Raw genomic sequence first — 24260 nt, 5'->3', positions numbered from 1 at the left:
AAGTTCTAGTATAATTCGGTCCACGAAGATTATTTATCATCTTGCTCCGCAATTCCAGGTGTTGGTTCCATAGTTTTAGACAAGGTTTTGACTTCCACAAACCATTAACTAGAATGCAGTAAACCCAAGTAAAACACAATTGACTGTCGAGAATCAGCAACAAAGCGAGAATTTTGCCGTACGTTTCATATCTCGTATTCAACGTTATGGACACATACCACAAATAAAATGCATTCATGGTCAAGAATAATAAACAGTTTACTAGGACACTGGGCCAACGTTTTTTGACTATTTGATACTTTTGCAAAGATCTGTCATATTCAACTGAGCTATGGCTTAATAAATTTGTAACACTATGGATACCACCTAACGGATTTAGATCGGACATAGCGTAATAGTACTAGTATTCGATTGTACTGCTATCCTAACAAGCCATCTGCTCGCACTTTTATACATTTGGTTGATTTGTGAAGCCTGACATTATTGACGAACGGAGATGTAAGCATTATTATCATATCCGTCTATGCCGTATATGCTTGTTTTAACATGACAGGTATATAATCACACATATGTGACATGTGAGTAGACTGGTAAGTAGTTGTAAAACTCAACGGGGCACCCCCTAGATATAAGCCTTAGGGTAAGAAAATCGCTCTCTCAAAATTTCAACTTAGTTGGTTGCTCCACCAACCGGTGCATTCGATTTGAAGTTTGTATGGGATATTCGTCTTAAATGTATTGAAAATTGTTCCGTATACTAATTGTTCGCGTTCAAATTAGCCCAGAATGACAAATACACTAGTTGATACCCTAATGAACATAATTGCAGATGGTTGCATCTGGATTTAATCTCATTTTCTTTACTCTTTCAGTTGTTGAAAGTTAGGCTTAGATCAGCACTCCCGTACAGTCACTTATATGCATGCGACATGTGCCTCAGCTCACCCAGCGTCATAGGTGGCTATGATGCGCTTAGTGGCTACCTCCAAGCTATATTGAAGAAATACAAGCAGTATTGCATGATATACTTCAGATGGTTGAAACACAAACTTTATTAATTTTGATCATAGTACAATCTTCTACTATATTCTTCGCTATTACATCAAGTAGTGTTTTTGACATTCTGGGTCCAATTGAATGCGATAATCAATTTTCCTGAACCAAACAGTAGATGATGTGCTGTTGCTCATATGTTTGAGCTGAAAATCCCATATTAATTTCAATTCAAATGCGCCAGTTCATGGAACGACCAAATGAGCTGAATTTTTCAGAAAGGCTTCCTCTAACCCCAAGAAATAATCCTGGGGGCTGCCCCGTAGAATCATACAACTTAATTTTTCTCCCTTGCTGAGCTGGGCCAGTCTAATATGTGAGTAATTGTTTTTTTTACCCTGTCGATAAAGTTTGCAGCCATGTTGAAGTTGCCTGAGTACTAATCCCTGTATATTTCAAGATCTGTTTTTCAAGAATTTGGCTCAGCCCTCCTATGGTAATGATGGAACCATTAGACCCCAGGCAGCCTTGAAATACGCTCAGCATGATGAAGAAAATGAGGTCACGAAAGTATACTTTTTAGAGCTAACTTTCCTGGGCAAAAAAGGTTCAGTATTTTTGACATGCAACTTGAGCAAGCAAAGTTTTCAAGTCATAACATTTGTATGTTAAAAGAAAACTAATCTGAGATGTAAAAATACCGTTTTATCTCATACTCCAAACATTCGATTCTAAACAGTGATTTTCAATCAAGTTTTTAGAAGTTCTTCACATGATGATAGATTCAATTACATCGGAAGTCCACCATATTTGAAAGTTTTTTATACTAATTCTAACATTTGTAATTTTTGGCTTGAGATATTAGTACGTAATATTTGTAACAAAACGGTAGTTGTTAATCAAATTACCTTATTTGTGGTTTTCCCGATTGTAATAACCAGAACAACTAGCTGCAGTTGTATCGACAGAAGCCACATTATACTCGCTGCTACGAAAATATTATCCGCCCATGTTCTTCCTTTATTGTCACGAATATACTCGAACAACTCATAGTAATGCATGCTTCCAGACACTAAACTCAACAAACAGTACAATATCAATAGTCGACCGAAACACTTTGCAATTATTGGAATCAAACAGTACAATCGTGTGCAAAATTGTATGTATTTCACTGCGTCTTCGTAACTTTTTTCATCATTGGCAGTACGCTTTGCCAGACATTCCAAAAATAACAACTTATGATACACTAACCACACATTAAGGAAACAGTTCAGAAAAAGGCCTGCTGTAGGAACGTTTGAAGTGCACATAACAAACATTGAACTCGCCAAATAATAGCTATTTTTTGCGATACCGTTGAGTACATACATTCCTCCTAGTAAGAAACAATAATAAAATACCGAGAAATAGACCGTCACTTTTATGCAAATATACAAATGCTTATAATCAAACTTGTAGTTATATTGTGAAGACACTAAGTCTCTTTCGATTTCAACCAAAGAGTTTACTATGCCCGCCAGAATAGGATTGCTTTTTATACCATTCACAAGGGCTAGATGGTTGGTCACTACGAACGCAAGTCCACTGAGCAAACGAATTACAAACTGCAGTAATGTATTGTGGTCCATCAGGTGACCTCCCATGATGACGTACATTACTGCAGAGAACATTATTGGCACCGTATAAATCACAATCAGTAAGTAACTTATTTTGTATGGTTTGAAAATTTGTGCATTACTGTCATAGGTTATTGACGTTTGGCAAAATAGATTGGTAACTTTGAGCACGTAGCTCAACAGTTCATGCAACTCCATGATTTTTGGGCCAACGCGCTGTTGAAATTGACTTCAGTTGTTGGGAAATCCATCCATAACCTCTTTATTTTTACAGCTTGCTATCAATACAATACAGTAACGTCACACAAAACATTGTGTGACAAATAACTTCGAGCAATACTCATCACTAGATGATGTACTGACAACTTGGTGGTTGTTGTAATCATAACAACTCTAGCTAATTAAACTAGTCAATGAAATCATTATGTCTTGAGCTACTGTTTCCGAAAGTAGACAGTGCGAGTCTTGCCTTTACCAAAAAGTACCATATTACAAATCTATATGAAAAAGTTTTTGATTTGAGTGTCGTCTGTTCCGAAATTCATTGCTACTATATGTAATATTAGAAATTTCGCTAATCTGAGAACATGTGCTCCTACAGCTGCTCAAGCGAAATTGTATTCAATTATATGATTTTCTACAAACCCAAATTCACAAGCTTTCAGATTGCGTTAAAATATCACCGGTAGTATTACATTCATTCATTTTAATGCAAAAATGTATACATTTTTTTCTTAATTGGTTGGCTATTAGTACACCGATCTTATTTTTTTTTTTCTTGTTTAGAAGCATTTTTAGAAGCATAGAACAATCATGCAAAAACTGCAGAGGAAGAGTTAAGTTTTTTATGGAACAAATATTCTGAACAAGTTCTATATTTTTCATAACCTACCTTCATCTTTCCAGTCTTACTCACTCTCTCTCTTTTTTCTGTATTTCCCGTACAAACGACTTTGCTCATCATCCCAAGCTATTACATCTCATTTTGTCCACTCCCATTATCTGGCTCCGACAAGCATGGGAAAATTCACTCACTCACCCGAACGCTACTAGGATGAGCGCAATCCCGACGAATCGTAAACGATTGAGATAAACCGAAAATCAAAAAATTCACGGTCAGTGTGCATCGTACCTCCGTGCTGAATTCTCTCTGCTCTTGGAAGTTTTCTTAAAAACTACCTAAAGCAATAAAACAGTACTTTTCAGCGCTACAAAAACAGTACTTTTCAGTGCTAAAATTAAAAACGGTACTTTTCAGTGCTACTAAAACAGTACTTTTAAGTATTAAGTATATTTTTTCTACTATTGATCCCTTTACGATCCTTGTTTGGACCCGTGCCTTCGATTTTTCGTTGGGTCCGTTGGCGAAAGCTGGCGGTGGTAATCCTTCTTGGACACCGTCTTGGGAAAAACCCTCTCGAAGGTCACGTCTTCTTATTCACTAAACATGGTTGCAACAACAAACAAAAGGAAGGGTGAATCTCTGAATTCACAACTTCCTTCCTAAAAAATGGGATTTAAAACTATCACTAAACGTGGCAAAATGGAAGAAAAGACGTTTCTCCGGAATGCGAACTTTCTTCCAAGGGTGAAATGAATAATTGTATCGAAATGAGCAATCAGTTCGATGCTCTAGACAAATTTTCCGAACACCAAATCAAAGCAGCCTCTAGCCCAGGCTCTTTGATTCAGGTAAGGAAGCAAAGAGTGCCGCCTATCGTGGTCAGTTGTTCCGAATTTGGGGGATTTAGGCAGGAGATCTTGAACTCCATTAGGGGAATCAAGGTTTCCTTCCAAATCGCAAAGAAAGGAGACTGTCGCATTTTGCCGGAAACTCTTAAAGATCGCGAACTTCTCAAACATCTTGAAGAGAAGAAGCACAATTTTTTTACTTATGACGATAAAACTGAACATTTGTTCAAAGTTGTCTTGAAAAGTCTCTCAAGTGACTATAAGTCACCTGAAGAGATCAAAAATGGAATAAATGATTTAATTGGATTTTCTCCCCAGTCCAAGTAATCATTATGATAAAGAGAACCCAATCTGGCATTGTTCGGAAAGGGCTTTCTCACGAATTTTATTCAGTTCACTTTAACAAAAAAGAACTAAATAATATAAAAGCTTTAGAAAAAGCAAAACTTTTGTTCGATGCCCGTCTGACGTGGGAACATTTCCAGAAACCTAGAGGAAATTACCAGAACCCCACTCAGTGCCGTCGGTGCCAAAAGTGGGGTCATGCTACAAAAAATTGTCGCATGGATGCTAAATGCATGATTTGCGGAGGTTCTTCTCACGCCAAGGACGTCTGTTCAGTGAAGGAAGATACCACCAAGTTCATATGCTCTAATTGCGGAGCCAATCATAAGTCAAATTTTTGGGATTGTCTTTCATGCAAAAGAGTCGTTGAGGCTCGTGCCAGGCAGATGAAAGATAATATCTGTTTCGATAACGGTCGTTTCCGGAAGCCTGGTAGAGTTTCGAACAATGCTCATTTTTCAGTTAACGATCGCTTGATTAGGAATCATACCCACCAGGAAGATCATAATCATGCTCATTCACAAACTAATTATAATCCGTCGGATAGCCGTTCGAATCTTTCAAATTCGAATGTATCTACCCACGGTAAATCCTTTGCCGATATCGAGCAGGTAATTTGAACTCCTCCCCTATTCGTACTATGAGTTCCCATTCTACTTGTTTCAAATCAAATGGAAAAAAACCCTACCGCCACAGGTAACTCCTACTCCACTTCTTCATCTACCGAAAATTCTAATGGGAAATCATCAGATGTACCCACTTCAAGTGATATGTCGCCTCTGATTTTAATTTTCTTACTGAACAATTGAATCTAATGATTGATGCAATGTTCAAAGCCACCACTAAGACTAAAGCAGTCCAAGTAGGTATAAAATTTACAAATCAAATTGTTATTGGATTACGTTTTTCTAATGAATCCAAATAATAATTTAAATATTTTAAATTGGAATGCTCGTTCTCTGAATGGTAAAGAGGACGAGCTGTTTAATTTTCTTACGGCTAATAACGTGCATATAGCAGTTATTACTGAAACGTATTTAAAACCTGGATCTAAACTCAAAAGAGATTCTAACTTATCGTAATGATCGACTTGATGGGGCATGTGGGGGAGTTGCAATCTTCATTCATAGGCGTATAAAACATCAACTGTTTTCGTCATTTGAAACTAAAGTTTTTGAAACTTAAGGTGCTGCAGTTGAAACACAGCTTGGTAAATATACTTTCATAGCTGTCTATTTGCCTTTTCAATGCTCTGGACAGCAAGTTAATTTGCTACAAACTGACTTGCGAAAATTGACTCGCAATAAGTCAAAATTTTTGTCATTGGTGATTTTAATGCCAAACATCGGTCATGGAATAATTCTCAAAGTAATTCCAACGGCAGAATTTTACTTGATGAGTGTTCTTCAGGATATTTCTCAATTCAATACCCTGATAGCCCTACATGTTTTTCCTCTTCTAGAAATCCATCTACGATTGACTTGGTCTTAACCGACTCTAGTCATCTTTGTAGCCAATTAGTTACTCATGCTGATTTTGATTCTGATCATGTCCCTGTTACATTTCAAATATCCCATGAAGCGATTCTCAATCCTATTAGCTCCACTTTCAATTATTTACGAGCCGACTGGAATATATATAAAACGTATGTTGACTCTAATCTTGATGTTAACATATCTTTAGAAACTAAACTTGATATTGACAATGCTCCTGACACTTTAACAAATTCCATTGCTGAAGCCAGGAGCATTGCAATTCCGAAATGTGAAATAAAATTTGAATCCGTGATTATAGACGATGATCTTAAACTCTTGATCCGTCTTAAAAATGTGAGGAGAAGGCAATTTCAACGCACTCGTGATCCTGCTATGAAAATTGTATGGCAGGATTTGCAGGAAGAAATCAAGAAACGTTCTGCAGATTTAAGAAACAAAAATTTTGAAAATAAAATTTCTCAATTGGACCCTGGCTCTAAGCCCTTTTGGAAATTATCTAAAATCTTGAAAAACCCTCAGAAGCCAATACCGGCATTAAAAGAGGAAAACAAATTATTACTAACTAATTGCGAAAAAGCTCAAAAACTTGCTATGCAGTTTGAAAGTGCGCACAATTTTAATTTAGGACTTACTAGTCCAATTGAAAATCAAGTTACTCAGGAGTTCGAAAATATTCTCAATCAAGAGAACGTTTTCGAAAATGCCTGGGAGACTGATTTGGAAGAAGTGAGAACTATTATTAAAAAATTCAAAAACATGAAAGCTCCTGGCAATGATGGAATTTTCTACATTCTCATCAAGAAACTTCCAGAAAGTAGCTTATCATTTCTAGTTGATATATTCAACAAATGTTTTCAATTAGCATATTTTCCTGACAAATGGAAAATGCTAAGGTTCTTCCAATTTTAAAACCAGACAAAAATCCTGCAGAAGTTTCTAGCTGTCGTCCAATCAGTTTGCTTTCCTCCATCAGTAAACTTTTTGAAAAGGTTATTTTGAACAGAATGATGGCCCACATCAACAAAAATTCAATTTGTGCCAATGAACAGTTCGGATTCCGCCATGGACATTCGACCACTCATCAACTTTTACGTGTAACAAATTTGATCCGTTCCAATAAATCTAAGGGCTATTCTACTGGTCTTGCTCTTCTAGACATAGAAAAAGCATTCGACAGTGTTTGGCATGAAGGTTTGATCGTAAAATTAAAAAACTTTAATTTTTCAACATACATTGTTAGAATAATCCAAAGTTATCTGTCAAATCGTACACTTCAGGTTAATTATCAGAACTCCAGATCTGAAAGAATTCCTGTAAGAGCTGGTGTTCCCCAAGGCAGCATTTTGGGACCAATATTATACAATATTTTCACATCTGACTTACCTGAGTTACCTCAGGGATGTCAAAAATCCTTGTTTGCGGATGACACAGGCCTCTCCGCCAAAGGACTAAGCCTGCGTGTCATCTGTAGTCGATTGCAAAAAAGTTTGGATATTTTTTCTTCATACTTGCAAAAATGGAAGATTTCTCCTAATGCTTCCAAAACTCAACTAATAATTTTTCCACATGAACCAAAAGCTCTTTGGGTGAAGGTTTCAATTCAAGTAAACATGTTGTCACGATGAGAGGGGTTCCAATAAATTGGTCAGATGAATAAGTATCTAGGGCTCATGCTAGATAAGAATTTAACTTTCAAAAATCACATTGAGGACATTCAAGCCAAATGGAACAAATATGGTTTGGTTTTATTGGTTTGACTTTATTAACGAGATTTTTAGCCCTGGGCTAGTTCATCTCGGGACCAACGGCTTTACTTCCCTTCCGAAGGAAGTCGTCACTATAACTTTTTACGTCATAAGTGACTATGTCGGGGATGGGATTCGATCCCAGGTCCTCGGCGTGAGAGGCGAGTGTTCTAACCACTACACCAGGTCCGTCCCCACTGGAACAAATATGTAAAATGTCTCTATCCACTTATTAATAGAAAATCAAAACTTTGTCTTAAGAACAAGCTTTTGATATTCAAACGAATTTTCAGGCCAATTGTATGCTGTACCAATATGGACTACCAGGAAGAAAGCCTAGCAGAGAATTCAAAATAAAATTTTGAAAATGATTCTGAAGCTTTTTCCCTGGTATAGTACCAATGAGTTACAAAGAATATCCAATGTTGAAACATTGGAACAAATGTTGAAACATTGGAACAAATGTCCAATAAAATTAATAATTTCAGGCAAAAATCGTTACAATCTTCTATTGCTACGATTAATGCTTTATATGTTTAGGTTAAGTTAGGTTAAGTATATTCAAAACGTTTTTTTTTCTCTTATAAGCAGGTGAAATCAACTCACCTTTTAAAAAAACTGAACTGCTACGGCAAATGAAATGTAATATGTTGTTAACAAAATGTTAATAAAATCATAAATTTGATTTACCAAATTAGGATGATAGTGCTGTCTAATAACACAGAACACCTAGATATAAGAAATAATGAATGTGATGTTTGGAATGATACTAATAAAAAAATCACGGAGCGGAGAGAGCGCCAATCCGCGCTTAAATGGGAGACATGAAAGAACGCGTTCGCTATTCAATCACTGAATGCTTTCTGAGGAATGTACGGATTTCACACTTACTGAATCATTCACCGGGTGTACTCCCAGGGTTGGGTGACAAAACGTCGAAAGACAAAACGTCGAATGCCAAAACGCCAATAGAACCCGATGTGAAAAAAAGTCTGACTTACATTGTAGACAATTCACCGCTTTCGACGTTTTGTCCTTTCGACGTTTTGTCCCTTTCGACGTTTTGGGATTCGACGTTTTGGCATTCGACGTTTTGGCTTTCGACGTTTTGTCCCTAAACCGCTACAACAATCGGATGCCTTCGGCACACGGAGTCGGTAGTTAGAATACTTATCTGCATAGTACAAAAATGGCTTCTACAATTTGTGGAATAGTGTAGAACTTTTCCCAGAACGCCATATTTCTTGACTTAACAGTTCTACTTTGAATTATATAGCAAACATTTTTTAGATACATACAACTTTTGATTCCAAAGAGCATCTTTTCTCTTATTGCAAAAAAAAAATATTTAAATTTGTTATGGGTCAAATGGCCCAATTATGGATACAAATAGTAGAAGACTCACTCACAAAAGTGAATCGACTCTTTTCATCGATTATGTGAATCGGTTCATAAAACCAAGAATAATTCGCGTATCTTGCAAAAGAAACAAAAAAAACTCTTCGTACTATTTATAAGAGTCTTTAAGGGGCTTTCCTCAGTCGAGTGGTTAGAGTCCGCGGCTACAAAGCAAAGCCATGCTGAAGGTGTCTGGGTTCGATTCCCGGTCGGTCCAGGATCTTTTCGTAATGGAAATTTCCTTGACTTATCTGGGCATAGAGTATCATCGTACTTGCCTTACGATATACGAATACGAAAATGACAAAGAAAGCTCTCACTTAATAACTGTGGAGTGGATGCTAAGCTTAGAAGCAGGCTCTGTCCCAGTCAGGAAGTAATGCCAAGAAGAAGAAGACGATACTACTGAAAAATATTCTCCTATCAAATTGCTGAGCCCTCATCCAAAAATGTCGGTGCCAATGAACCATGGCTCTTTAACCTTTCGGTCGTCGCGCGAATTTTTGTAACGCGAGTAGTCGCACGTTGTACTTTGTACAACACCCTTGGTTTTGCGAATATCTCAGGAGTCTGATCACTTAGATAGATGACGTCTTCGGCAAAATTGATCAGTAGCTTATGGGCTATCATTAATATAGCCAAGAAATTCGGGATTTTGCCACGAGGCGGCGCTAGTGAGCATTAAGCTTTTGTTTCCCAGATCTCATGATCATGACCACTTAGGAAGATGGCGTCTTCGACAAAGTTGTTCGGTAACTCAAGGACTATCATTGTTTGAGCTAGTTGATTCAAAATAATGCCACTAGGCGGCGCTAGTCAGCATAAAACATTTGTTTCGCAAATATCTCAGGAGCCTGATCACTTAGAAAGATGGTGTCTTCGGCAGTGTTGTTCAGTAGCTCAAATTCTTTCTTTGTTTAATGCTTAAAATTAGAGATTTATTAAAATAGTGATAGTTCCTGAGCTTCTGAACAACTTTGCCAAAGGTGCCTGTCTAAAAAGTCAAGATCCTGCAGTATCCGCAAAACAAAAATTTCATGCTCACTAGCGCCGCCTGATGGCAAAATATCGTATTTCGTTGCTTAAATAATGATAGCCCTTGAGCTACCGAACTACTTTGCCGAAGACACCACCTTTCTAAGTGGTCAGGCTACTGAAATATCTGCAAACAAATGTTTAATGCTCACTAACGCCGCCTAGTGGCAAAATTTTGAATCAACTAGCTCGAAAAATGATAGTCCTTAACTTACTTAACAACTTTGCCGAAGACGACATCCTTCTAAATGGTCAGGATCCAGAAAAATCTGCGAAACAAAAGTAAAACTCCCATGCCCACTAGTGCCACCTAGCGGTAAAATTTCGAATTAGATGAGGTACCATCAGATAGCGCTTCACCTCCAGAACAACTTTACTAATGACCCCAAGTTTCTATATTATCTGGATTTCGAGATATGACGATTTCAAACCGTGGTTTGGTTACGATAGATATCTTTGTTGCAAAATGATAGCATATAAATCACAACTGTTGTACAAAGTACAACAGCGCGACAGCCCGAAGGTTAAAAAAAAGATTTACGTGATTCGTTCACTATTTCTCACGAGTCGACTTTTTTGAATGACTGTCAGTTAATCGCCCATCTCTTGTTACAACTTTTGCCACTACTGAGCACAATCAAGTTAATCTGTATAATCTTGTTTGTTCTTGAATGCGAGTTCTGTTTGATCTTTCGACCTTGACGCTTGGTTCTGCAGGAGCGAGAGACGAGGGCAGGATCAAACATGTCGCGCGTCGGTCGAGTGAAGTGAAAAAGTTCCGCGATCGGTTGGTTCTGTTTGATCTTCGACCTTGACGATTGCTCCTTGGCAGTGCGTCAAGAAAGCCCGAGCAGTCGTCAGTTGTTTTCCCTCTCGGGTCGTGCGCCTATTTTCTCTGAGTGCTTTTATATAGCCGAGCAAACGAGTTAAGCTGAATGTGGATTGTTGCTGCTCAGTCAAGGATGACGGATCAATTGGTGAGCTCGTTTCATGCTACTATTTCTAATCTATAAAATATGTATGACTGCACATTTAATCGATACAACGGTAGGACGTAGATATGATTTTTCAACAAACTATGAATGGTTCGTCACTGTGAGTGTCGACATAAACTCTAATTCATGAATTATTTATGTTTAACATTTTTTTGTTTTCAAAACACCCCTTTCTTTTTATCTTTATTTTTGTAATTATAAAAAAAAAACTTTGAATGGTTCGACACTACAAGTGTAGACTTGCGAAAGATTCACTTTATTCAACAAACTTTGGATGGTTCGCCACTGTAAGTGTCGGCATAAGAATAAGAGTGTTCTATGATGTTCCAGCCAATCGAGTTTTTGTTTCTTTTCAAATAAGTAAAATATAATAACACAGGCTTTCGTCCTGACAGCTGTAGGAATGTTACATTTAGATATTTGTTCAACAAACTTTGAATGGTTCGTCCCCTCAAGTGTCGGCATATTTTTCCTTTACATAGAAATTGTTCATATCAAATGAAAATATTATATTTTCATAAAAGCATATGTATATTTGACAAAAAACTATTTATCATGGTCTAATCACTTATCAAAGTGAATCCTTTGACCCAACGATCCTCCCCATTAACAAACATCCTTCCCAGTAACCTTTGTGGAGATGCAGAGACAAACACGGTCTCCAAATAGCAAAAGTTACACACTAACATTCCTTCCCCCAATCCCACCTGACTGCAAGGACGTGGCCGGCGCCGTTATTGACCCTGTATAAATAGAGGCACTGAATTATGCACACTGAAGAAGATTATGGCCAATCCCAGCCGAACTTCTAGTTGATTCTTTGTGCATTTTCACTGACTTCGGTCAATCACGGAATAGCAACCATTGATATGTGTAGTCAGTCTAAGCTAAGCTAAGCTAATAATCTTGTTTTTTCTTGAATGCATATTTGGGAACATGAAACAATTATGCGTAGGTCAGAAATATAATCGATAAACTATTCATGATAGTGTACACTTATATATTAATTGGATGTGTTAAAAAAATCAAATGGGCCTTTTAATTGCACTCGATCAAATCTACGATTTATATTATTTTTACATTTTCATTTGAACAACTCACCTTATTGTTGGTGCTTCCGGCGATAATCATAGTTATCAATAGCATGAGTATCATTGGCCAGAGCCATATGCCGTATGTGATTACTTCCATCACATATCCTTCTTTCCCGTGTGAATTTGATATAATGAAATATATTTCAAACCATTGCACTGTACCCTCGTAAAACACCAAAATTATACAGAACAAAATCGGTAAGGAATAAACCTGCATAACAAGTGTCATAATCGACAATAACTCAAAATATGCCTCAGCTTGAACAATTATATCACAATTCCGTAAAAGTGCCAACTTTGTACTTTCTCCAACGAATTCCAGGTCGGAGCGCAGGACTATGAGGAATGCATTGAACTTTATCAAGTAGTTAAATGATACGGTAGCTACTATAACAAAAGTAACAGTTATGATCATTTCCGGCAACTGCATTTCTTCATAAAACATAATTACTTGGTAAACCCATGAAATCAAGAAATTATATATGAAATTGAAAACGAGGCAACCGTTTATCAAGCGGTAATGCTTACGATTGTTGGGTTTTCCTAGTTGATTTTCCATTTTCTTCCGTAGATTTAAATGTTTATTCAATACTGATATGCACTGATCTGCCTGTAGTAGTCCATTCAGAATCATCGAATAAACCCAGCAGAAGCAAAGTTGACTGTCAAGAACAAGCAGCAATGCGAGAATTTTTCCAAACACTTCATATCTAACTTCCAGTGTATCGATTACATTCCATATATAGTATATATTCATACTGAAGAAAAGCACACTATTTACGAGCACATTTATCCAGCTGTTCTTCGACATACAGTACTTTTGCAGCTATCTATCATATAAGGCCGAATTTTGACCGAAGAATTTTGTAAGATACAAAACACCACCGAAAGGATCCTGTTCAACCATCACTGTTTCCATTAGCTAGTTCTGATTGATTGAAATATTTGTATCCCCGCTCGCTGGATGACCGGTCATTTGCTTCTAAAGATTACTGGCATTGATATGCTAGCAGTACTCTGTCAAATGGATGATTTCTAAACATATGAATGATATTCTTAAACAGAATATTGAATTATTTAACAAGGTGTGACCGAGAAACGACACGTGGTTAAACGATACCAATCAGATTCCACAATACTATCCCTTCCACTTCTTTCTAGCTTCTCGTCTTAATCAGAATCTAAGTTTTTCAGGAGCACTTCCACAGTAAGGGCTTTCATTAATTATTTTTGGGCAAATCGTGTTTTTTACCAGGTAGTAATCTGTAAGCAGACGAAGTATGAAACAGCCTCTGGAATATTCTTAAAAGTCGTTTCAAAATTTCCTTAGGAATCTCCACATCTTATTGCCAAGAAATTTTCCAAACATCGGCTGTAGGACCTTCAGTTCAATGCATGTTATCATTATGGCTTTGCTTATATCTCTGTTAATTCAATAATGGATTCAAAAAATGTTCTCCATGACATGATTTATACGTAATTTACTTAACAGATTTCCAGCGTTTCTATGGCGAATGAAATAGGCTGATTTAGCTTAAAGCATCACAAATAAAAGAAGAATTGCCACCGATATTTCAGAAACAATATGAAAAATTGGCATGCAGTTTTCCAAAATTAGCTTTAAAACTCTAAGCTGATTTTTTTGAATCTTGGTGCTCTTAAAGCATAGTCTTAAAAAATTCTTCTATAGACTTTTTAAAATATTGCAATCTTGATTCTTTACGTTTAATATCATATACGTATTAAGTTATTTATATTTACCTGCTCTGCGGTGCTATCAATAGCAATGATTAAAATCACGAACTGCAGCTGTATTGACAAAACCCATATGGTTGTTGATATGATGAAAAGATGATCGGGTAGTGTCCTTCCATCAAGATCACGTACATATTGAAGCACATTGTAGTACTGAAAACTTCCATTCAGTAGGCTGAATAGTGCAAATCCAGTAATCGGTCCTCCTATGCACTTTGTAAAAATCGATCTCAGACGGTAGTATCTCGATATAAAATCCAAACAGATGAGCAGAGTGTCGTGACAGCACTTATGCGAAATGATACATTGGATCTTCTGTTTCAAAAACATCATCTGTCGTCGTACTAACCATAGAATTGTCAAACTCGGTATAGTCTGGCCTATTACTGGGACCGTCAGTACACACATCGTAACAAACGGCAAAAGCAAGTAATACTCGTTTATCAACACATTATTAATCACAAACAGTCCGCTTATTACAAAGCAATATAAGAATATTGCAAAATAAGTTGCACATCGTATCCATGTAAAAAGCATTTCGTAACTAAATTTATGACCGAACTGACAGCACAGATCAGCTTCCATCCGCAACACTTGGTTGAAAAGTTCCACTGTAAGTGCATTTTTATTCATTCCGTTGAACACGGCGTACACGTTAACCGTAATAAAAGCTGTAGCACTCATTATTCGAATGACGAACTCGAGCACAGAAACCTGGTTCAGAATTTGTCCTCCCAAGATAACGAAGCAAACCGTTACTGCTAAAGTGCACATCCACAGAATTGCTACTCTCACATAGTTAAACTTCTTCGTGGTAAATATTTGCATTTGTTTATCATACACTATTGACGTTTGGCAGAAAATATTCGTGTATCGGAAAATAAAATTTATTACGGTCGGAAGTTCCATTGCTACTGACCTACCGTTTGTTGCCGGAAGTCATTGATAAATAGGTAACCACGTCGAAGAGTGAGTTATAGGTCAACAAAATAAACAATAAATTACCGAAATTAGATTCATGCTAGAAAGACATGCGACATCCATCTTTCAAAGCATTACAAAAATACCGGCTACGCTACCTCATGGCGAATTAGGTAAATCTCAACCCATTGCACTAGGAGGGTATAGGGTAGCCCAGAAAGTATGAGCACGAATTCATTATACTGCCATTTCAAGACTAGTGCAGACAAAAATTTGATGTTCACACATTTTATTCTTGCACTTATCAAAAGCAGACTTTGAATTTTGAGCAATTTTTTCGCTACCTGTTTGTTGACGGTGTTATATTTCTAGAACCTTCTCTTATTGAACAACATTTGTGCTTGATCATAAAGTACGTACAATAAGTTCGAATCGTTGTGTAGGTGCGCACCATGTGAATTCTGTGTATTGGTATTGATGTCAGCTTTAGCCGTCCGTCAAAAACTCATTCAACCCGAGTGTTGTTGCTGGCGGCATCCACAAATTACGTAACGCTCTAGAGGGAGGGGGAGTAGGCTCAAGCGTTGCGAAAAAATTTCCTATTTTAGCGTTACGTAATAAATGGATGCTGCCTTACGTTAGTAAGGATTACTATAGAAGAGTACATGGCGACGTCATGAAAAATTCTACTTCTCTGTCCTTCTTCCATCATGCTCAATTTACTGTCCTGCTCTTTGACACTCACTTCTGGAATTGTTTAGATTTTTTTATATGGAGTTGACATTCACTGCTGGAATTGTTGACATTTTTTTATATGGAGTTTTGAGGTTAGGTCAGGCGGCCTTATATGATAATTCTACCAGACTAACAATAAATTATTGCAGTGTGTGAGTAAACAGTGGAAATACGAGACAATGAGTCAAACAGGTGAGCCAACTCATCCATGATTTTTTGACTGCTGAGTTGTCACTTGACAAGTTGATTGACAACTCACGCATGAAAAAGCTCAAGCGTGAGTTATGAGAAATTGAGTTTTTTACAATGGACCAATGGATCTATGCACGAGTTCACTATTTGACGTTTTAGCGGTGCCGTGTTATTTATGTGTCCATAGCAACCAGTGAATTCGGCACCGCTCAAACGTCAAATTAGTGAACTCGTGCAAACGTCCATGAACGAGTTCACTAATTTGACGTTTGAGCGGTGCCGAATTCACTGGTTGCTATGGTCACATAAATAACACGGCACCACCAAAACGTCAAATAGTGAACTCGTGCATGGGTCCATACTGCTCTGGTCGTAGTAAAGTTGTTTGCGAGAGGTGAGCGACCCAGTGACATATTCCAGCGGTTGAAATCCTACGGGGTGAAGCGGGATTACATTTATACCACTATCCGTCGGTATCTGGTGACGGGCTTGGCCAAGGACCGTATGAGATCCGGGCGGTCGCTTTCGGGGAGGACACCAGCCATCAAGGTAGTGAGGGAGCGAGTTCGCCGAAAAATGAACCGTTCGATCTGGACGACCGCTGCTGACCTGGATGTGTCGATCGGGACTGCTTACACCATCATGACGAAGGACCTGGGATACAAGCCCTACAATAAACGCAAGGTTCACGATGTAACGGAGGCTATAACGAAAAAAAGGCTGGACTGTAACTGATACTTTTGCGGCACGCAGGTCAGGAGTTCGTGTTTTCGGATGAGAAACACTTTGTCCTGCAATCGCCGCACAATGTCCAAAATGATTGGCTCTGGGCGCTGAAGTTCGCCAGCATACCCCCGTCTCTCATAAACCGATTATTTTGGTAAACGTCTCAAGCTTGTCATAAAGCACAAAAAGCACAAAAGGGGCTGCTTCAAGCTAATATATTCTTAAGGTTCTCAATAACCAATAGAAATCGACTTAGAAAAGAATCCTGCATTTTCATTTTTTTAACACATTCCAAAAGTGTATAACACCCTGTACAATGAAAATCTGAAAAAAATATTTATCGTTGCCGATACGGTTTTTCATGGAATGGCTGCATAAGCACATCATTTATTTAAAACTAAATAAATTGAATATTTGATTAGGGGGATAAGGGGCATAATGGCCACACGGGACGAAATGGACGCCACTTTATTCTCTGATAATGTGCACATTTCGCCGAAATTTTATACTTACACTGTATGAAATCTGTATTGTATATAAATTGTTTGACGGTATAACCACAGGCAAACAGACGTCACACTCTCATTATTGTCCATCGACCACCTTTTTAACGGTCGATTCAAAAATATAGTAGGTGGCCATCCAGCCACCCGCAGCGCTCGCATCGTTTTTGTTCGCGTTCGACGTTTACACTCTACCACCATCTGTTGGCCCGTCGGCCAAACACACTAATTTTAGCATTGGGCGTTACTATGATTTTGATCGAGATTTTTTCTAAGTGTTACGTCTGTTTGTCTGTGGTATAACATTTATTTTTTTGCTTCAATTGTCCTTTTTGAGCAAAGTAACGAATCAATAGAAGTTTTACTTGCTGGTAGGTATTATTGAGGAGGAGCCCTTTTAAATATCAGAACGATTGACACTCATATATTTTTGTCTCCATGAATGAATACAGCACATCCATGAATGAATACAGGTACACTGAAAAGTATTGTCATTTTATGGTCTTCGATTAAAGTGTACATTATCGCCCGTTTTTTATTGGGTTGTGTTTATGTATTTGAATGAAAATAATCAATTTAAATTTATTTGTTTCATATTTTCTCATTGTTCATAAAGTTTTTATTTTAGGGTCAAATAAAGAGGAAGTACTACTACTTGTAACATTTACTCGAAAACAAAACCCACATAGTTTACTACAATAAAAAACTTTTCGAAATTGTTGTACTTAGGGTAATTTACGACTTCGGTACCATTCGACTATTATCGGCAATCACAATCAAATCACGAAATTCACAGTATTTTTCTATCAATACACACCGATGAAAACATTCAGATGATTATTTGTTCTGTCAGCTTTCTGCTGACGAGATTTCCGAGACTGAACAAACATTTTCGCTAGAGATATCATCAACTCAAATTAATACGCCTCAAATGGAGCTGATTTGGAGCTGCCCAAGGAAATTTGCCTGCAGTATTTATGGGAAAACTGCCGACAATAGTCACACTGACATGAGATGTTCGAAGCGTTGTAGAAACATTTCCAAAAAGTTTTCAAGAAGTCTATCGGTGTTAAGCGATAGAAGATTGAGCAGCGCATCACCTTAGACTGCTGAGAATACGTAAAAAAACCCTACTACAAAGCGAAAAATGAATGGTAGAGAAATTTCAGAAACCTCGAAAACCTCTCAATGTCAACTCGGAAAGTTGATAATTGGTAGTCGGAAAGTACTAGCGAGACGCAAAAAAAAATCCTAAGGTGTGGCGCACTTAGAATTGGAACAAACATCTTTGGTTCTTACAACGACTCTAGTGGTCCAATTCAGAATCTGAACCGTCCAAGTGTGCTCTATAACATGATTTTTTTCACAGCCTCATTCGAACGCACTTCTGAGAAATTCCACATTGAATAAGAGAGAAGGGATTTCCCTTGCGCACAAAAATATGACCGCACAAAAAAACCGTCCTGATCAGGAATAGAAATTGCAAAAATGTTAGGTTTTTCAATAAATACTGTGTGGCTCGTGCCGAATAAATACAAAGTAACTATTTTGACAGATCGCAAGCCACAAAGGAAGCTTCGGGCAGTTACTGTGCACTGTCAGCTGTGGACTAAAATCAGGACCATTTGGACAAAACCGAACTTTTTGCCGTGCAGTACCGTGCAATGGATTCGACTTCGGATATTGAAGCCTCCGATCATACCATGTCTGCATTCAACCAAATAGGGAACAAAATTAGAGAAATGTGGCCAAATTCCGTACTATGAAGTTACTTGATCAAATGTTGACGGAATTTAAGGATTTTTTCATGATAGGTGATACCAACGTAATTGACCCCAACTCAGCCCAATTTTTGGGCTATTATGAAGCAGAAGCTAAAAGCGAATCAAAGTATCGCCAAAACTTCGACGAACTGTAAATAGTGTGTGCAAATTATATATTATATGTAAACTTATATGTATATGTAAAATGTACTAGTCTACGTCGGTTGACGAAAATAAATAAACAAAAAAAAAAAATAAATAAATAAATAAAAATTAATTTACCGTATTCTGGGAAAACTCCGACAATTTCTTATAAAAAGGGATGATATTTTTTTTTATTATTTGTCCTTTGAAGTATACAAGCAATGCAACATTTGTGTTAAAACAGAATTCAGTTTTGTTGGATTATATCCAAATTATTCCAATTTGTGTACACGTGTATGTTCCAATTCTAAATGGGCCATACCTTAGCTCGCTAATTCGCCTTTTTAGCTAATATGGCTATTATACGGCTAATCTAGAGAATGTCATGTCATGTATTAGCACGAAGCGCGAATTAAAGTGCTTTTTGGTTATTTGGGATACATTTCGTCAACTTTCGGATTTTCTTGGAGGGCGGGTCTAGGATTATACTAATATCTCCCTCATGTCTGCTCAAGCTAATTTTTCAGTAAACTATGCACAATGCATGTTGAAAGTCATTGTGATTTACTCATGTTTCTATAGTTTTGGAATTTTACCAAGAGGATATTTGAGGATACCAAAAGCATACGACTGTCAACTTTGGATTATAATGCACTGTTGCTTCTGTTTTCACAGAACATCAGACATAACTTGAATTTTATCATATATTTTTGAATGATTTTTCCAATCACGAGTTCAAATGTAATAACAATTTAACTAAAGCGAAGTTTTCGACGAAAAATTCAAAACTTTTTATCTCAAAATCGGATAGCCCTACACAAAAACTGTCTTCTACAAACTTGTTCATTTCGTCAAAATCTACTATTTTGCTGAAAATACCCTGAAGCTATTCCTTCAATGTATTAAGTTATGTCAAATATAAAAAATCGTCAAAAAATTCACTTTAGTTAAACCGTTGCTGCTTTTGAACTCGTGATTGGAAAAAAAAAGTTATGTCTGATGTTCTGTGAAAATTTCATTCATATCGGTCCATAAATAACTGAGATCTAGCTTACCAAAGTCGGTCATTTTGTATGGAAAATCGAAAAAGTTGCAAATGTTTTGTCCAATACTGTATATACCAACCTGTTTCTTCAGATTTTCAACTGCTGTCACCATGAAAATAAAAATAATCCACTGATAAAGAACCCATAGCACATCAACCAATAGGCTGTATACGTAAATCACAAAATCAATCAGTCTCTATGCATCAAACTTTGGCAAAGAAAATATGCCTGTAATGTTGTTTCACAGAAAACCGTTAGAGTAAAAACCATGTGACACACTCCGAAACAAGCTGAAAACATTTCCGTTATAGCATGTAGTTCATCCAAGCACTGAAAACATTTAATGAGAAGTTCATGTATTGATTTTTCTGACTGTACACATGTTGCACTGGACACGATCACCTGATTCACAAAACCAAAACGATCGGTTATCACACTTACAATTGTAGAAGATAATGTGGAGTACATATGGACTGCTACCATCATGCTACTGTATGCCAAAGAATATTCCAACATATCCCAAGAATTTAGCATCACTCCTCTTATCATGACCATTGTACAATTGCATCCAAAGTAACATAGCACCAAGAGTAACTGCTTAAATTTAGTTAGCAAAATCATACATTTTATGTTGGGTCGATAACACAAATGCACTTTCAGTTTTGATTCCACTACCAGCATTCGATTGAACAGCTTCAAATATCTGTACGGCCGACATAAATTCATCGTCATAATGAAAAAAAGTTGCACAATATAAATAGAGCAGTCCATGAAGTAGCAGGTGTTCCCTATCTTGCTATATCTATCACGGTAGTCCACCGGCCAGATATCATCGAAATGGAAAAATTCATATACAGTGAACGATGCCAACAATCCACCAGTTGTAACAGTATGAAACAATTGTCGACCAAAACTTGTGGCATGAAATTGACCAATGCGGGCATTGAATTTCAACGAAGTAAAACCGAATATGTTTGTCGTGTTCGCCAGATACGCTAGTAAGTGGTGTAGCTCCATCCTGTAGGATACGTGTACTATGACCGGCTACCACTAGGTTAACCTAGAAGAAGTAAGAAGAAGTAAGAATTCTGTTACTGACAAACAAGCTCCTGTGCAATATTGTAATTGCAAAACCTGTCACTTTTGAATGATGACTGGAAAGCAATAACTTTCAATTGTGGTATTGTCGATAATCCTTTGAAAAATGAATTTGAATAATTAATAAAAGTGTGTACAGTGCTGGAAAATTCGCAAGGGGCAAAACTAATAAGCATATAGACAGACTAGCTACTCCTGTTATCCTCTACTTAACGTAAGCGATCCTGTATACCTATCCATGTATAGGCCTTCTTAATTATCTTCCTATCCTTCTACGATTGATTTGGTCTTAACCGGCTCTAGTCACCTTTGTAGCCAACTGGTTACTCACGATGATTTTATTTCTGATCTCGTCTTTGTAACCTTTCAAATATCTCATGAAGCGATTCTCAATCGTATCAGCTTCACATTCAATTATTACGAGCCGACTGGAATACATATGGAACATGTATCGATCAAGGGTGGAGGACGGCTGTCATATGGGAGTAAACTTGAAAAGCCGCCACCCTAAGTCCACAACCATGAGTTTTTACTATAGGATGCTAGTTTGTAATGTATTACAATACTAGCGTGTTTGGAGCAAATCTCAAAATTTCTCCATAATAGTTTCCATAAAAACCTACAAACAAAATTTCACAGAACACTATTTTTATGGTAAGGATGGTAAAGAACATATGGGAGATAGGATTCTTATTTTTTTTTTTAATTTTAAACCGCCCTACTGATGTAATTTTCTTAAAATTCTGTAATATAGTGGCCACATCATAGCCGATTCCGAAAATTATCTGTGACTTGAAATTTGCTTACCTCCAGGAGCACAAACGCACATTTCCATTTTCATCCGACCTGACCCAGTGACCCTCCGGAAAACTCCGGTCATATGAATATTTCCGCGTTCCTCTGTCCACTTCTAAAAACAAGATATGTGTATCAGTATACTGACAAACAATCATTTGAATCCATTAAAAACTCACTGAGCGGTGAGGGTTTTAGGATTTTTGCTTTTCCTCAGGGCTAAACGGGTTACAGAATTATGGTCCACATCAACAAAAAATCAATTGTTGCCAATAATGAACAGTTTGGATTCCGACATGCACTGAAAAAAATATTTAATTTTCAATGTGATGTAAACTGAAGTCTACTGTAAAAATAAATCAAATTCGAATGTAAATTTAAATAAATATACATTCAATTTTCAACTAGAAATGGCTGAATATTACATGATCGTGTAAATTTGAAGTGAATTTGATCGAAAAATAATTGATTAGTCGTTGAAATTTAGGTTTATTTTGATGCTCCAAATATGTGCATGAAAATAAACCTAAATTTACAACATATTTTTAGCTGTGTGGACATTCGACCACTCATCAACTTTTACATGTAACAAATTTGATTCGTTCCAACAATATGAGGAATATTCTACTGGTCCTGCTCTTCTAGACATAGCAAAATCATTCGACAGTGTTAGGCATGAAGGCTTGATTGTAAAGTTAAAAAAACTGTAATTTTCCAACATACATTTGGTTTATTCTACGAGTGGCGTGAGGTGAAAATTGTCGGTGTCGTATAGCGAGGTGACAATTCTCGACTCAAGTGAAGGGACTCGCCGTGTAATTCGAATGGAGAGTCACTTCACTCAAGTCGAGAGTTGTCACCTCGCTATACGAGACCGATAACTCTCACCTCACGCCACTCGTGGAATTAATCCAATTGTTAGAATAATCCAACGTTATATGTCGAATCGTACACTACAGGTTAATTATCAGAATTCCAAGTCTGAAAGACTTACTGTAAGAGTTTGCTTGAGCTTGAGCTTGATTGGCTGCCCGTGGTTGCTACACAGTATCGCCAGAGATGCTTGCTGTTTAGTTAGCAGACTGCCTATGTATCAGGCGTAAGGAAAGGCGTACTATAATGATGGAAGAATAGAAGCGTCTCTTTTTTCGTCTCTGGTTTTAACAAATGCTATGAACTGTGATAGATCAACTCTGATATATTAGCCCTCTAATACTTAACACTGCCTTTAGACGGAATACACTTTGGAATTTTATGTATTTTTTCGTAACTTGAAAATCAAAATGATTTTATTTTTGGCTTATACTTTGGCTCATAACACGTATATGAGAAAAGTTTTTTATGACTTTTGAAACTTTTTTGTATTTTTGAAAAATATTTGAAAAATTGTATTCTTATATAACCTACAAATGCCTGAGGTTTGTTTAACGTGCAATATTAAAAATCGTATCTTTTAAATTTTTCTCCGATCAACCTATTATAGACGAAGAGTTTGGTAGTATTAAAATAATTTTAAACCTGTTTTTCCGTTAATTACACGGAAAGTTAAAACAAATCCTGAAAAAAAATAAAATTTAATATTTTTAAAAGTACTATAAAAACATGCATTTTTATTATTGCTAAAAATCAGTACCTAACTATAAGAGGCTTCAAGAAACAATAAAAATGGATAGGAATGTTCAAAAATAAAAATAGGGTAGAAGCACCGGTTTTGGCCATACGCCAGTTGTAGCCAAAGGGGATTAAACACCGTTTTACAAAGCTAATCAGCATGAAACCTTTTGTGTTTAGTAGATCACATTTACATAATAGAACTACATTCATTTACTCGTCCAAATTGCTGCAAAACATAAGAAAAACAATTCATTTTCCTTATAATTTTAACTCCCATACACCTAATTTGGCCATGGCTCTCCTAATTTTGCCACTCTCATGAGAAAGCAATGTGATTGGCCAATTTAGGAACCGAAGTTTAATATCTGGCCGAAACTAATTCCAATGGCCTACATTGACCAACGGGATTCTTGAAGCGAAAAAATGGTTATAGCTCAGTTTTGATATTTTACACACAGAATATGGATTGAAAGCTTGCATTTGACATATTTGTAGTAAAAATACGGCCTTCCATTTAATTTTTATTGACATTTTCTCTTAGGCTGGCCAAAACCGGTGC

At 36.9% G+C, this 24260-nt stretch overlaps 2 protein-coding genes across 9 annotated transcripts in view; one reads left to right on the top strand and one right to left on the bottom strand.

The window, feature by feature from the left end:
• Window positions 1-21272, bottom strand: part of LOC23687743 (gustatory receptor 68a) — a 35466-nt gene extending 14194 nt beyond the window's left edge. The window contains exon 1 of the mRNA XM_021845707.1: window positions 20274-21272. Within this exon, the coding sequence (XP_021701399.1) occupies window positions 20274-20306 (33 nt within the window). The 5' untranslated portion in view covers window positions 20307-21272. The remainder of the gene's footprint in view (window positions 1-20273) is intronic.
• LOC5568981 (carbohydrate-responsive element-binding protein) overlaps window positions 1-24260 on the top strand; it is a 184121-nt gene that overhangs the window by 125439 nt on the left and 34422 nt on the right. Inside the window, exon 6 of one of the 8 annotated variants that reach the window (XM_021845704.1) lies at window positions 15341-15344. The exons of the other annotated variants lie outside the window; for them this stretch is intronic. Coding sequence (XP_021701396.1) covers window positions 15341-15344 — 4 coding nt within the window. The remainder of the gene's footprint in view (window positions 1-15340; window positions 15345-24260) is intronic. 8 annotated transcript variants of the gene reach the window in all.

This window comes from Aedes aegypti, chromosome 2, assembly GCF_002204515.2.
Source record: "Aedes aegypti strain LVP_AGWG chromosome 2, AaegL5.0 Primary Assembly, whole genome shotgun sequence".
Lineage (NCBI taxonomy): Eukaryota > Metazoa > Arthropoda > Insecta > Diptera > Culicidae > Aedes > Aedes aegypti.
This window is presented reverse-complemented; position numbering and strand designations above follow the sequence as displayed.